We start from the raw sequence: 13,807 nt of genomic DNA on the forward strand, positions 1-13,807 counted from the left end.
CTCCCCGCCCCTCCCACGTCTCTGTTTCTCTCTCTCTCAAAATAAATAAATAAACTTCAAAAAACAAAACAAAACAAAACCCAGTAGTGTACAAAACCAATATAGGGGCGCCTGGCTGGCTCAGTTTGTGCAGCGTCTGACCCTTGGTCTCAGGGTCCTGAGTTCTCGTCCCGGGTTGGGCGTAGAGCTTACTTGAAAAACAAAACAAAACAAAACAAAACAAAACAAAACAAAACAAAACACCAAAAACAATATAGACACACAATAATTTACACAGACAAGAGAATAAGTCACATAACAGGTTACCATTGGTTCTCTCTGTGCCTATGATTATCATTACAGGTGACTTCAAAAGCTTCATTTTGGAAAAAGAGCTATATATGAGCGATTTGAGAAAAGTCACCATTGCGGAATTCTCCTTTTGGTTAGAGAATTAATTCAGTAAGCAACATTCTCAGAGAACCCTGTCTTGAGAATGATGCCAATGTTTTACATAGTCAAAAAATAATTAAAATCAATCAAGATTAGAGAGGAAGGACCAAAATGGCACGCAAGTAAAAATGTAACGTCACGCTATTACAAATAAAGAATATAACCAGCTGCAGTGGTGGAAAAGGAAAAAAAGGAACTCTGGAAACAGTATTTTGACTATACACTCCAAGGCTAAAGACAAAAACAGGTACATACAAATATATCACTCAAGTTAGTTAAGTTTGGTTGCCCACGGGGGTAGGACACAGCAATTCTGAAACGACTTTAGGAGTGTCGTAGGACTGAGCAAATCAGTGGACGGACTGAGCATCAGGAGAAGTGGGGTTCTCGCCACTGGAGAAAGGAGGCCCTAGACAAGGAAAGGGGAAGGGCAGAAGGAAACCTCGTGGTGTTGGCTGCGATCCAAGGGTTAGGAGAGACTGAGTTCACATTCTGGGTTCCAGCCCGACCTAGTCGTGTGCATGTACACACGCATCTCTACGCAGATACAGACCTGCGGGTACGCGTGCACACACGTCCTAGCTCTGTCCACCGAGAAGGTCCAGAACCAACTGCAGCAGCAGCGATGAGCATAATTAGCACACAGATCTTGATTTCTAAATGCCATCTTTTTTTTTTTTTTAAGTTTATTTATCTATTTTGAGAGGGAGAGAGAGCACACGTGTGAGTGGGGGAGGGGCAGAGAGAGAGAGAGAGGGAGAGAAAGAAGCCCAAGCGGGCTCCATGCTGTGAGCGCAGAGCCCGACGACGCGGGGCTTGATCCTGCGAACTGAGATCATGACCCGAGCCAAAAATCGAGAGTCGGCCACTTAACCGAATGAGCCACCCAGGTGCCCCCTAAATGCCATTTTCGAATAAAAGGAACCAGTGTTCCTTGGAGAATGTCTGAATCCAGGACTGGAGCACGAAAAATGTAAGATGCACCTCAGAGGGGCGCCTGGCTGGCTCAGTTGGTTAAGCGACCAACTTCGGCTCAGGTCACCATCTCGCAGTTTGTGAGTTCGTGCCCTGCGTGGGGCTCTGTGCTGACAGGTCGGAGCCTGGAGCCTGCTTCGGATTCTGTGTCTCCCCCTCTCTCTACCCCTCTCCTGCTCACGCTCTGTGTCTCTCTGTCTCTTAATAATAAATGTTAAAAAAAAATTAAAAGAAAAAAAGTAAGATGCGCCTAGAATATCATGCAGACCGGGAAGTAGGTCTTCGAGGAAGGTTGGGGGTGGGGCAGAGAAGGGAACGGGGAGTTGCTCATGCTAAGCATTCTTATCCCAATCAAATACAAATGAAAAACGATGGGGACACGTGGAAAGGACACAGGCTACACCTGTGACAATCTAAGTACCAGAATAAAGAACCATAGTCATGGATTCTTCATTCACAAAAGAAAGTATCTGTTTTAGTGGCCGAATGCTCTTTTCCAAGGAAATTACACAGACCGATGTCGAAGGGTCTTTAGACTCCCAAACCGCCATCTGAATTAAGCTGTCAAAGCGAACACGGTCATGAGTGAGACACACGGACAACATGTGCCTCCGTCGTGATATGATGCACTGAGCAGGTTAGAAACTGCTTCCGGGGGACTGGTGCCAACAAAACGTAACCCGAATCTAATGATAAGCGAACATTAGAGAAACCCAAATTGAGGGGCGTTCCACAAAGCAGCCAGGACTCTTCGAGTATGCCGAGATCGTGAAGACAAAGAAGACAGGACATACTCCAGACTAAAGACGACTACGGAGGTGTGATAACTATGGATCTTCAAAACTGTGTCGTGTGTTATCCAAGGCGTTAACAGTAACTCTGCAACTTTTGGAAAGTCTGAAATTATTTCCAGGTGGGAAGTGAAAAAACAAAAACCCTTAAAAGCTATACCGAACAGAACACAGGACAAGAGATCCAGCTCCGGCCCATGTCCGCTGACGAGGATTTTCATACTTTAGACGTTACTTCACCTTCACGCACGCCAAGTTCGTCACGCATACAACCAGTGGCTTGAGCTACGCTCATGCGCTCCAGATTGCGCTCTGAGGAAATCTCTGGGCAAGACGAGGAGGTGGCGCGAGGCCGCGGCCCCGGCCCCGGCATCCTTCAGTGAGTGCAATTCGGCTTCTGTCTGCTTTGCCTGTACAATCTCACCTGAAAAGAGGGCTCTGCTACTAACGACGGCGGTTCAGAATACCGTTGAGGATAAAAGGGGAACCAACCATTGATACGGGACACATGGGTGAACCTCAAAAACGCTACGCTAAGCGGAACAGGCATGAACGAGCAGGCGTGATTTTATTCACAGGAAGTTCTTCTAAAGCAGGCAAATCGCACGTGCAGAACCGCAGAAGTGATCTCTAGATTTATACGGGTTGGAAGCATCATTATATACCGTACAGGGGAACTTCCTGGGGTGGGGGCTATGGGTTGTAAACATCTGTCAAAACGGAACTGGAAGCTTTTACTGGGTACGTTTCGTGGTAGTTAAACTATACTTCGAGAAGGCGGACTTAAACATTTCATCCCCAAGCTCTCGCACGGGAAGGAATTCGTAGTTGCTGGTTCGTTAGATCACGTATGTTTTGTAGGCCACAAATCTCAGTGCTAGGACAGCAGAAGAAATGTGCAAAATGGAGGAAAACCCTAAGACGATGCCGGGCTAAACAGTGATACGTCAAATTGGAAATACTTTAATACACACCTTGTAGAAGAAATACTGTACAAGGTGTGCTATTCTCACGTAATATAGATGTCCGTGAGCCAGTAGCAGTTTCTTTAAATGTTTGAACTTCGGAACGGCATAATCGCTATTCCTGGCTGCTTGGCGACCTTCTTTGCCTTTAATACCTAAAAAACAAAACGAAACACACAAGAAAAATCTCCATGGGATGAGTATTTTATAAAATAGGCAGCCCCCTAATTTGTTATCTGCACACTTTTAACTTGTTAACATGACATAGCTCACTTGTATCGTTTAGCTTTGTTTTTTTTTTTTTTTTTAACCAAACGGTGCTGTAACAGTGAGACTGATCAATACGAAGTAAAATGAAGTTTAATTGGTAAGCACCTAACTATAACACAATATAAAACAACGAACCTGAATCGCTGCCGTAATCATTACTGGGCAAAAATTATCCTGAGGAGAAAATTAAATCTGAAAATGATTTGAGAGGCACTTAGGAAGTGCTTAAATGGCCATGCCACCAGATAAGGGGCTGTAGCGAACCAACGAGAGCCCTGGGCTTTGTGGTCTAGGAGCTCGAAACTGAAGAGCTCCAGTGGGACGGTGGAGTCCTCTCGCTGAATGAAACTCTCGAGTACGGAGTATCGAGCTCAAGCAGCTTTAGGCCATGTCCGCACTGAATGACCAACGAGTAAAACAGAGTGGCTCCGAAAAGGGTGCCTTCCAAACGGGAAGCGTTTGGGAGGGCAAACTGCGGTGATGATAATCGCCAAGATACTCAATTCGATGATTTCTTCTCTTAACCCCCTCCCCCCAAAACCTGCCGGGCTATGAGGATTGCTGCCTATCGGCAGCCTGGCATGGAGAACAACGGTGCAGGCAGGAGAAAAAGCTGTTGCTGCGTGCCAACAAATAAATTCAACGCTATGGCCCAAAGCGCCCGTAAACACTGCCGCGTGGAAAAGCAGCCAACCAATGAGCATCTCTTAGTCCCAAGCGGTTAAGAATCTCAGAAGATACAGTGCAGCAACATAAGCAGGCGATGTGGCCAGGGGCGGAGAATCAGTAAAATTTCACGCATGCCGTCAAAGGGAGCGCTGAAGGATCGACTGTACCGCCCGCGGGTTGGGGAAATTCCGCCTACTTGGCTGATATAAAGATGTCCTCTAACTTTACGCTGCTGCGTTCCCACCGGGGGTAGGGCTTTGGGGTGGACACGCTCAGGCGAGGACCTTCATTCAATTGGTGATTATCATTTCCAAGTTAAAATCCAAGACGGGCAACCAAAACGTTCTCTCATCTACCTGCGAGCGCTGCGGATACCTTACGGATGCCATCTCGTTACGGGCTTCTTACCTATTCCCACGTGGGATTCCAAGATCATACTAACATCGTTGGCACCGTCGCCTATGGACAGTGTTATCGGGCTGCCCTTCAAATTCTTCACCATTCTGACAATCTGGACATTAAGTGCGAAAGAGGTAAAGAAAAGGTCAGAGCAGAACGTGAGGCTATACCACACTGGGGGTAGATGCCTTCTTCACACCTGTAAATGGAGGCCTTGGAAACAAGCAGAAAGGGAGTCGATGCATAGACGTACAATAGGCTTCAATTCTCAGAGGCAAAAGAACACAACCTTCCCCCCGTAACACCGGTGTCCACTTGGTTCTAAAGGTTCCATGCGCGTATTAGGTGTCAGAAAACCTTGCCCCCTACCTATAGGAGAGGGCAACGTGTCCCTGTTTTGTCACTGCTTCACACACATCCTTTCAGATGAGGTGTTGAGTGTGAGAGTCAGAGTTACCCAGAAAGCTGGTTTGGGGCAACACGCATAGGGCTACTGGAATAAGAGTGGGTAGTGAGAGAACAACGCTTCTAGAAGCTCTCCATCTCTCCTCCCCGCGGACACAACCACTTCCTTCGGCGCATTCCCATATCCCCGGGGACTTACCTCATGTTAAGTTCTTACACCCATCCAGCGGCCAACTAAACTTCACTAGACCTCCCAGTGCCCGGTATGACTTAATCTCTGCTACAGGCAGCTGCATTTGTAGATGGGGACAGCTTCAAGATGGCTGCGATTTGCAGAAAGTTCCCTGAGATATGTTTATGAAGCCTGTCCCTGTTCCCTGAGTGTCTCTTCAAGATGTGTCAATGACGGGGTGCCTGGGTGGCTCAGTCGGTTAAGCGTCCGACTTCAGCTCAGGTCACGATCTCACGGTCCCTGAGTTCGAGCCCCGCGTCGGGCTCTGGGCTGACGGCTCAGCCCGGAGCCTGCTTCCGATTCTGTGTCTCCCTCTCTGTCTGCCCCTCCCCTGCTCACGCTCTGTCTCTCTCTGTCTCAAAAATAAATGAAAACATAAAAAAAAAATTAAAAACAAAAACGATGTGTCAATGACGCAGGGCCACTCACCGCTGTGTTGGGTGGGCAGCAAATAAAAGTCATCTTGCCCCGGTGGAATGACTTGTAGGAGTAGATCGGGTAAGCAGTTACCCTCCCGCCCTGGGTTTGAGACAATGACTGCTTTATGTGTCACCCCCCCCAAGCCCCCAGAATCTGGCAGCTTTTAAAAAGCTTACATAATGAAGTAGCTAACTCATGCCTTGCAAAAATTCTGTCCTCGGAATTGCTTTTAGCAGTTAACATAAATAAAACCCATTTGTGACTTAAGCCATTAAAAATAATTTACACACGGTTAAGCCGCCCCACAGTCTTTTCTTTAAACAAAATTCAGTCAGGTTTCGGTTGTACGAAATGGCGTACAAAAACCCACATCCAATTCCATTTAACACAAAAATGTTATCGTGAAATGCCGTCTTTCTCCTATTTCCACCCATCAGCTTGGTTCTCTTTAAAGTGTTTTAGAAGACTCTGAGAAATAATCTGTAAATAAGTCAAAGACGAAATTAAAGAACCCAAACTAAATGTGTGTTTTTTCTTAGTAAAGTCCAACGTATTCTTCTTTTAAACGTTTACTTATTGATGTTTGAGAGAGAGAGAGCACGCACGAGCAGAAGGGCAGAGAGAGAGTGGGAGACAGGACCTGGAGCGGGCTCTCTGCGCTGTCGATGCGAGGCGCGAACTCACAAACCGGGAGACCGTGACCTGAGCCCAAGTCGGACACTCAACCGACTGAGCCACTCAGGCGCCCCCTGAATTTGATTTCGATGGGCTACAATTGCACCGGGGACAGATGTGCAGTAATGATTCGCACCTCAAGGAAGAAAAACTGCAGCCAGGAAAGGTCTAGGGAAAGCAATAACATTATCAAGGGTGACAGCGTCTGCATAAAAATAGATTAAGAAGATTAAGGGTCGTCCTTGTGGACCGATAAAAAGATATATAGTCATGGACAATCAAATCACGAAAGATTTAGACAGATAAACGTGGTGTTTTTTTACTGTGCCCCGGGTCACCTGGATTAAGAACTTGCCTCCAATCTCTAGGATAGCTTCATGAAAAAGAAATCAATCTACTAAAAACTATTTATCGATCAACTACAACTGTACACAATATATCAGGCTGGGCACACACCTGAAGCAACAGATAATGGAAGTGCAGAGATAAAGAATGAATACAAGAATATCAGATCATCAGATTAACAAGGAATGCTAATAACGTGAAGTATCTGTGCAAGAGAAGATCTAACGCTGTCCTCTAAGTTGGCCACACGAAAAGGCCTATGATGGCAGAGAAGGGAGAGGACACTGCATGCCAGAGTAACGAGGAATGATTTTACAGAAGGAAGAGTCCTTGTATCGAAATCACGAAAGACGGTTAAAGATTTGTGGGGACGGGCGCGTGGGTGGCTCCGTCGGTTGAGTGTCCGACTTCGGCTCAGGTTGATCTCACGGTTCGGGAGTTCGAGCCGGGCGTCGGGCTCTGTGCTGACAGCTCAGAGCCTGGAGCCTGCTTCGGATTCTGTGTCTCCCTCTCTCTCTCTGCTCCTCCCCGGCTCACACTTTTGCCTCTCTCTCAGAAATAAATAAAGATTAAAAAAAATTTGTGGGGATGGGGAAAAGGGGCGTGGAGGAGTATTCCAGAGAGTGGGAATGATCTAAGGCGCATAGCCAGGTGTATAGAATATATGCTCAGAAAACCGACTGGCTTGACCGCATCAGTTGAGTTTTCACATGGGGGGTGGGGTGGGGCACGGACAGGTATATCGGGGTCCAGATCAACAGGGGGTAATATTCCGAAAGTAGGAGTAGGGTGCAGGAGGAATGGGAAGAAAAAGCAAGACTGCAGGCCCAGAGCGAAGTTAGGTGGCTAGTGACAAGACGAGTTCAGGAAGCTGTTACCAGGCCTGGACCTGGCAGGAAAGCAAAGAGTAGATGAATAGGACAATGTCCCAGAAAATGGAAGAATTTGGTGACTGAGACCACACGGAAGGGTAAAGCACGGGGGAGGTCAACAGAGATTTCAAGGTTTTGAATCCAGAAACCTGGAAGTACAGTGAGGCCGGTCACTAATGCGGAAGACCAGAAAGATGGCCCGCTCTAAAGCTGGGATGAGACGGTAAGGACACACCCAAGAAGACGAGTTCCGGAAGCAGCTGGAGAAATCAAGTGGAAACCGAGTATCTGGACTGGGGAAGTGACTGGAAGTCACCTATATGGACATGACAGACGAGAAGGTGACAGCCTGGAAGACGTGACTCTACCGAAGCATCACTTCCTGGGCAGTGGAGTAGGCAGGATCCTAGTGAGTGATTTGAACAAAAGGCAGTAAATGTAGGGGAAAAAAAGAGATATTGCCTCTGACCAAAAGGACAGATTTCTATGGATATGGTTCTGGTAGGATCCACTTCGTCACCTGGGGTGACTGAGGCTCTGAAGGCGGAAGACAAAAAGAAAAGCATCTGATGGTGGCGGGGACGGAGAGCGAGAAGAAAGTAGACGGAGACAATGCCCTCAATTAGGATGGGCTGTGTATGTGTGCGTGAAGTAGGGAGGAGGGCTTGTGTAAAGGGTGAGCGAAAGACACTGCCATCCCCTGGGTCTAGAGCAAGCAGCAGCATAAAGTGAAGAAGCAAAGTTAACACACACGAAAGAATACAGTGTATACAGAAGCGGCAAAGTGTGTAACCGAGACTCTAAGGTTCTTTGGACCCAGTAAGTACAAAAAAGCAAGGGCAAACAGATCAATGTGGGCTTAGAGGAGCTGGAGAAAACACCGTTCGGGGAATGGCCCTTGAACTGGGTTTAATTAGGAGTAAGATTTCTGTTAGGGCCGAGAGGAATTCAGAGAAAATCCCAGATGAGGAAAGCTTTCGAGGCTGGCACGAGCACGGCATGGGGAAGGGACACAACGGGAGGAACGACCAACAGGAGTAGAGGGTTCGGGCTGGACACGGGAGTGACAGTGGACACAGAGCAGGTACAGACATAGTAAGGGCCAACAGGGGGGAACCCGAGTGCCACAGAGTCACCTGCCCCTCATCCCTACTGAAAGTGCCTGAGTCAGAGCAGACGAGACGGGAGAAGCGGCTCGTTTTAACAAGATGGTACCCGAATGAGAGCTATGGCCAAAGGTGGGATCAAGGTGACCATATATAGAGTGAGGGAGGGAGGGAAGGAGAACAGAAGGGCCACAGGTGTTTGGTGACTTAGGGCGCGAGAGAAGGGGAGCAGTGGCAACGAGAATGACGAAGACAAGGGAGAAAACAAACCGGCCTGCAGGAGGAAATCAGAAGACCTGTGTTGGACACCAGCATTTAATAGGACAGCGTGGGTTCCACATGGAGCTGTGTAGCAGGCAGCTAGAAATAGGAGATTTGACGTGAAGGAAAACTCAGGGCCAGAGCCTATCCACGAGAGTCATGCCAACCGGTGAGTTTAGAGAGACAGGCTGGAAGTAGAAAGCAGAAGGAAGACTTAGCCCCAGAGAAAAATGATAATTAGAGAGAAGTGAGAAGATGGAACAAAATAAAAAGACACTAGGTTGCCAAGTAGGGGGAAAAAAAAAAGTCAAGATTGTGGACCACAGACAGAAACCAGGGGAGGGAAGTCGTAAGGGGGATACGGCGCAGAGTGCGAACCGCGGCAGGGAAACGAGGCGGCGCACAGAAGACCGCGGGACGGATCTGGCGAGGAGGTCACCGCTCTCCCCTAGGCCATCCCGTGGAATAGGACGAGAAGAGAACACACGGGGCCAACGTGACAGGGGAGCCGGGAGCGGCGGGATGGAGGCGGCAGGCGCCAAGCGCTCGTTAGAGAAGGTTCGAAGGCAAGGAACCGGCCGGCCGGCTTGAGGGGACCAGAAGCCCGGGTTCATTCAAATTGGCGGGCGGACTCCTGCATTTGACCGCAAAGAAGCAGCCTGCGCAGGTGTAATAAAGGAAAGGGGGCTCTGCGAAGGAAGAAGTTAGAAGTTAAGCGAACGTGTTTGCCCGTACGTGTACAGGAACCCCCAGAATGGAACATGAACGAGTGTCCAGGTACCTGGGCTTTCTGCAGCGGGGCCATCCGGCAACAGAGCACTGCGGTACACTTCATACAGATCTGTAAGAAAATGCTTTTGTAGTTGTTAGAGCTGGAGTCCTGGCTGGAATTGAGGATGAGCGACAATGTGGAGCCATCGATGATTAATCCGTATTCCTGATGTTCTGTCCATGCTCTGGAAAAGAAAAACAAGGCTGTAAGTGAATCTTTTATGCATTTCCATTCAGGAACCGGAGTTTTTAAAGAACCACAAAGGGGAGGGCCCCACATAAGAGTCCCCACCGATCACGTTCCTGGACCTGTAAAGAGGCAAATGTCTCTCATAATGGCACAACAGAGGTTCTCCGTGACATCTTTGGAGACTCAAGATGCCCATATAGATATTAAGTTCTAAAAGGTATAAAAATACTGGACATTTAGCGGGCGGGCTCTGTGTTAGAAACTCATGGTGAACTTTGGAAATTACACATCAGTCAGTCAAGCTCTGACAGGAAGACAAATCGTCCATCTGAAAACTTGTTAGTAATACAGGGAAAAGACGAAATGGCTTTGGCCACAGAAACCACAGAAGACCTCTCTTCCTGAATGACAAAGCCTCGTCGACGGACCTGGCTTCTCAAAAATGACGGAGAACCTAAAAGACATAGTGTTCATAAAAAAAATACCATGATAACGTATTGAGGTAATGACAGATGTTCCTTAAATAAGTATCATTTTATACTGGATTAGTGGTTCTTTAACCATAGCCTTCCCGTTGGAATCATCTGGTCAGCTTTAAAAAATCGCCCACGCCGGAGGTCTATTCCCAGACAAATGAGGTCTTGGGCAGTGCTTGGTTATTCAAGGGTAGATGTTCCAGAAAGCTCTGTAGGTGATTCTCACGCACAGCCGGGACGACTAAGAGATATTCTACGAAAATCTGCGAAATTTTCTGCGAAAATTCTACCGATTAACATTTCATTTTTTTGTGATCAAGAAAAAAAAAAACCAGTGATGAATCAAGGGAACCTTGGATGCCATTTGGGAAGTACTGCAGGATCTCATCGCTACGGATTCGTTTGTCGAAATGTACGCGTCCGGAAGGCTACCGTTTAAGGGACTATTGGTAAAATTCCTGGGAGTTTTCTTAAAGGCTAGGTTCTGACTCACTAGGGTAGGGGTGGGCCAGGAGATTCTGTATTTCTCGCAGTACTACAGTGTAGTTTGTACTTGTCCACGTTCTGCTTCGTAATTTTAGAAGCGTGTTTTATTCACTAATTAAAGAGATACCAATCATGTGTTCGCCTTCGCCTCCCTACTCACAGAGCTGACTTAACGCGCAAGAAACAGTGGCTCGGTAATCCATCAAGCAGTATTTGTAAACATCAACTGCAAGCAGGACATATAAGAAGAATGGAGAGAATTATTAACCCATCTTTCCTTGGAGAAGAGAAAAACCTCCTTAAGGGGACAGAAGTCTACGTGACGGAATAGACACAAACGACACTGAAAGGCCGCTAATCCAGAAACCGGGACGATAAATGACAGGAAAGAACAGCGTCATAGAAAGATGGGGCAGAATGAGGTGAGGGGAGAAAATGCGTGCTGGGGTGCATTAGGAAAGCGAGTTGAAAAGGTCGCTTGAGGCCTCTGCTGCGACCTCATTCTGCGGGAAACGGAGAACCACTCGTCTGGCAGAGGGACTTAAGGGCTTCCAGGCATGGGTTGCTAGGAATTTGATGTGCAGTACTCACAGTGAGAATGGAAACCCGAACGAGGCTTGGTGGCTGATCTGAAGCGGAAGGGGACAACGACAAAGAGGCAGAAGCTGGCGAAAGTGATCCTGGGGGTCCGATGCTTATGTAACTCGAGGGAGGTCTGTGCCCAGCTCCGAAAACATGAACCGCAAGTGGGAATGTTCTGAGATGTTTCATAAGCCCTGGCTTTGCCAAAAGTGCCCCAGAGCCGCGGAATGGCGCTACGGATTGAATTATGCCCCACGCCCCCAAAAGCCACACCGCAAGTCCTATGTTGACGCTCTAACCCCCGATGTGACGGCATTTGGAACTGGGACCTTTGGGAGGTGACTAGCTTTGACGAAGTCATGACGGTGGAGCCCTTATGAGGAGATCGGCGCCCTCGTAAGAAGAGACATCAGCACTTCTTTCTGTGGCGTGTTAAGGATACCACGGAAGGTAGCCAGAGAGGGACCTCACCAGAACTCGGCCATGCCGGCACCCTGACCTCACGCTTCTAGACCCCAGAAATAGGAGAAATCAGTTTCTACTGTTTAAGCTACCTAGTCTATGCTATTCTGTTACGTTAGCTGGAGCAGACTAAGACAAATGGACAAGGAAAATGTAATTTGGACTGCCTTTATAAGTACCACTTGGCTAAAGGAAGGAAACATTTATGACAGGCAATTAATAAAAACACATTTACTCTCACTGATGCCCAAGTACCAGAAGAACAACAGCTGGTTTAGAATTGGCCACAGACTCATGAATACGGGGAGATCATTTTGAAAGCTTGTTTAAACGCTAGAGATGGGGATCCAGACACAGCACAGTCATTAAAACAGCCTAGGCTCTTTGGCTAGACTTGCTCCACCCCGTGTTGGCTATGTGATCTTGAGTAAGTTACCGCATCTCTCTGAGCCTCTCTCTGTAAATGTTTTATTTATTTTGAGAGAGAGAAGGAGAGAGGGCAAGCAGGGAGGGGCAAAGAGAGAGAGGGAGACACAGAATCCGAAGCAGGATCCAGCCTCTGAGCTGTCAGCAAAAGAGCCTGATGCAGGGCTCGAACTCACGGACCAGGAGATCATGACGTGAGCTGAAGTCGGATGCTTAACTGACTGAGCCACCCAGGCAGCTCATGAATTATTACCTTTTGTAAAAGTTTATTTATTTATTTTGAAAGAGAGACAGAGAGAGGCAGAGGCAGACAGGAAGAGAGAACGAATCCCAAGCAGGTTCCACACCGTCAGCGCAGAGCCCAACGCGGGGCTCGAACTCACAAACCGTAAAATCATGATCTGAGCCAAATCAAGAGTCGGACGCTTACCCGACTGAGTCACCCAGGCGTCCCTCTGGGCACTGAATTACTATGCATCGGTGGCTTTCCTGGAGACCCTTAAGTTCTACAAGTTCTTCCTAAGCAGCTAGTTGAAAGCAGAGGTGAAGTGGCCATGTTATTAGCAGGTGTCTGGCTTCCTTCGGAGTTCTGGGGCATGAAAATCCACACAGAAAATGGCTCTAGGACCTCAAATTGCATAGAAAATGTTCTAGAGGCTGGTTTCATTGCATCTAATTTAAGAGACCATGAGAAGGACTAGTTTTTCTTAGGAGTGCCGAGGGCTAACTACCCAGACCCTAAACATTAAGAAACTGAACCACTTTCCTAAAGCTTGAGAAATACAGGATTTTCTATTAAATTAAAAGAGAGGCAGAAGGCGCCATGATCTCAAATGGGCCATCAGCCAAGTCCTCAGGGAAGGTTTTAACATATAAGGATAAAACACCTGCAAACAAAGAATGATAAATCATAGAAAATGGAGCCTTCTGCATAAACGGCTGTGCCTTATGCTTACGCCAACGCCTAAATATAAGAAACTGACGCAGTTCCTTACTTTTTAAGGCTTCTAGTACTTTTAGGAAAATCATGCAGCAACTTCTTCCGATATTCTATCAACAATTCATGTAATCGATCCTCCTTCCTTTCACTTTCTTCGATGGTTTTTGTAGTCAGTTCCAAGAGCTCAGTGCTGGTTTGGAAAAGGCGGCACGCATAGCAGGTGGATTTGGCCGTCTCCATCTTGTCCCCGGTAAGCACCCAGACTTTCAGACCTGCTGCATGCAGAGCTTCAATGGTCTCGGCTGCTTGATCTTGCAGCCTGGGAATACAAAGGCAACCTTGTTATCCTCAAAAATACCGGACACAGATTCTGCAAGAAGCCTTGCTAAAGAGAATCTCTTTATGATTCACAGCAATTCTGGAGTCCTGACATGTTGTCGGTCGGTTTTCTTATATATCTTCTACTCTTTCTGATATATCGGGCATAGTTTTACTTACTAAAACGAATTTCCAACAGTGAGGTTTGAAAGAGCTCACGACATCTCTTTAGGGAGCTGGTATCCAATGGCGGAATTGAGAATCATCACTCTTAGCTAAAATGTTCATAAACTCACCAAACATTCTTATTCACTGCCACTTTCACGTATTCCATTATAT

At 47.3% G+C, this 13,807-nt stretch overlaps 1 protein-coding gene across 7 annotated transcripts in view; it reads right to left on the reverse strand.

Annotated features, from left to right (window-relative positions):
- The window catches only part of ATP11C (ATPase phospholipid transporting 11C), a 170,262-nt gene that overhangs the window by 34,588 nt on the left and 121,867 nt on the right, over positions 1–13,807 (reverse strand). For all 7 annotated transcript variants that reach the window (XM_049644381.1, XM_049644377.1, XM_049644376.1 and 4 more), the window contains exons 19-22: positions 13,206–13,469; positions 9,599–9,773; positions 4,511–4,613; positions 3,173–3,318 (exon numbers count right to left, since the gene is read on the reverse strand). In XM_049644381.1, coding sequence (XP_049500338.1) covers positions 3,173–3,318; positions 4,511–4,613; positions 9,599–9,773; positions 13,206–13,469 — 688 coding nt within the window. The remainder of the gene's footprint in view (positions 1–3,172; positions 3,319–4,510; positions 4,614–9,598; positions 9,774–13,205; positions 13,470–13,807) is intronic.

The sequence above is a fragment of the Panthera uncia genome, chromosome X, assembly GCF_023721935.1.
Source record: "Panthera uncia isolate 11264 chromosome X, Puncia_PCG_1.0, whole genome shotgun sequence".
NCBI classification, from domain to species: Eukaryota; Metazoa; Chordata; class Mammalia; order Carnivora; family Felidae; genus Panthera; species Panthera uncia.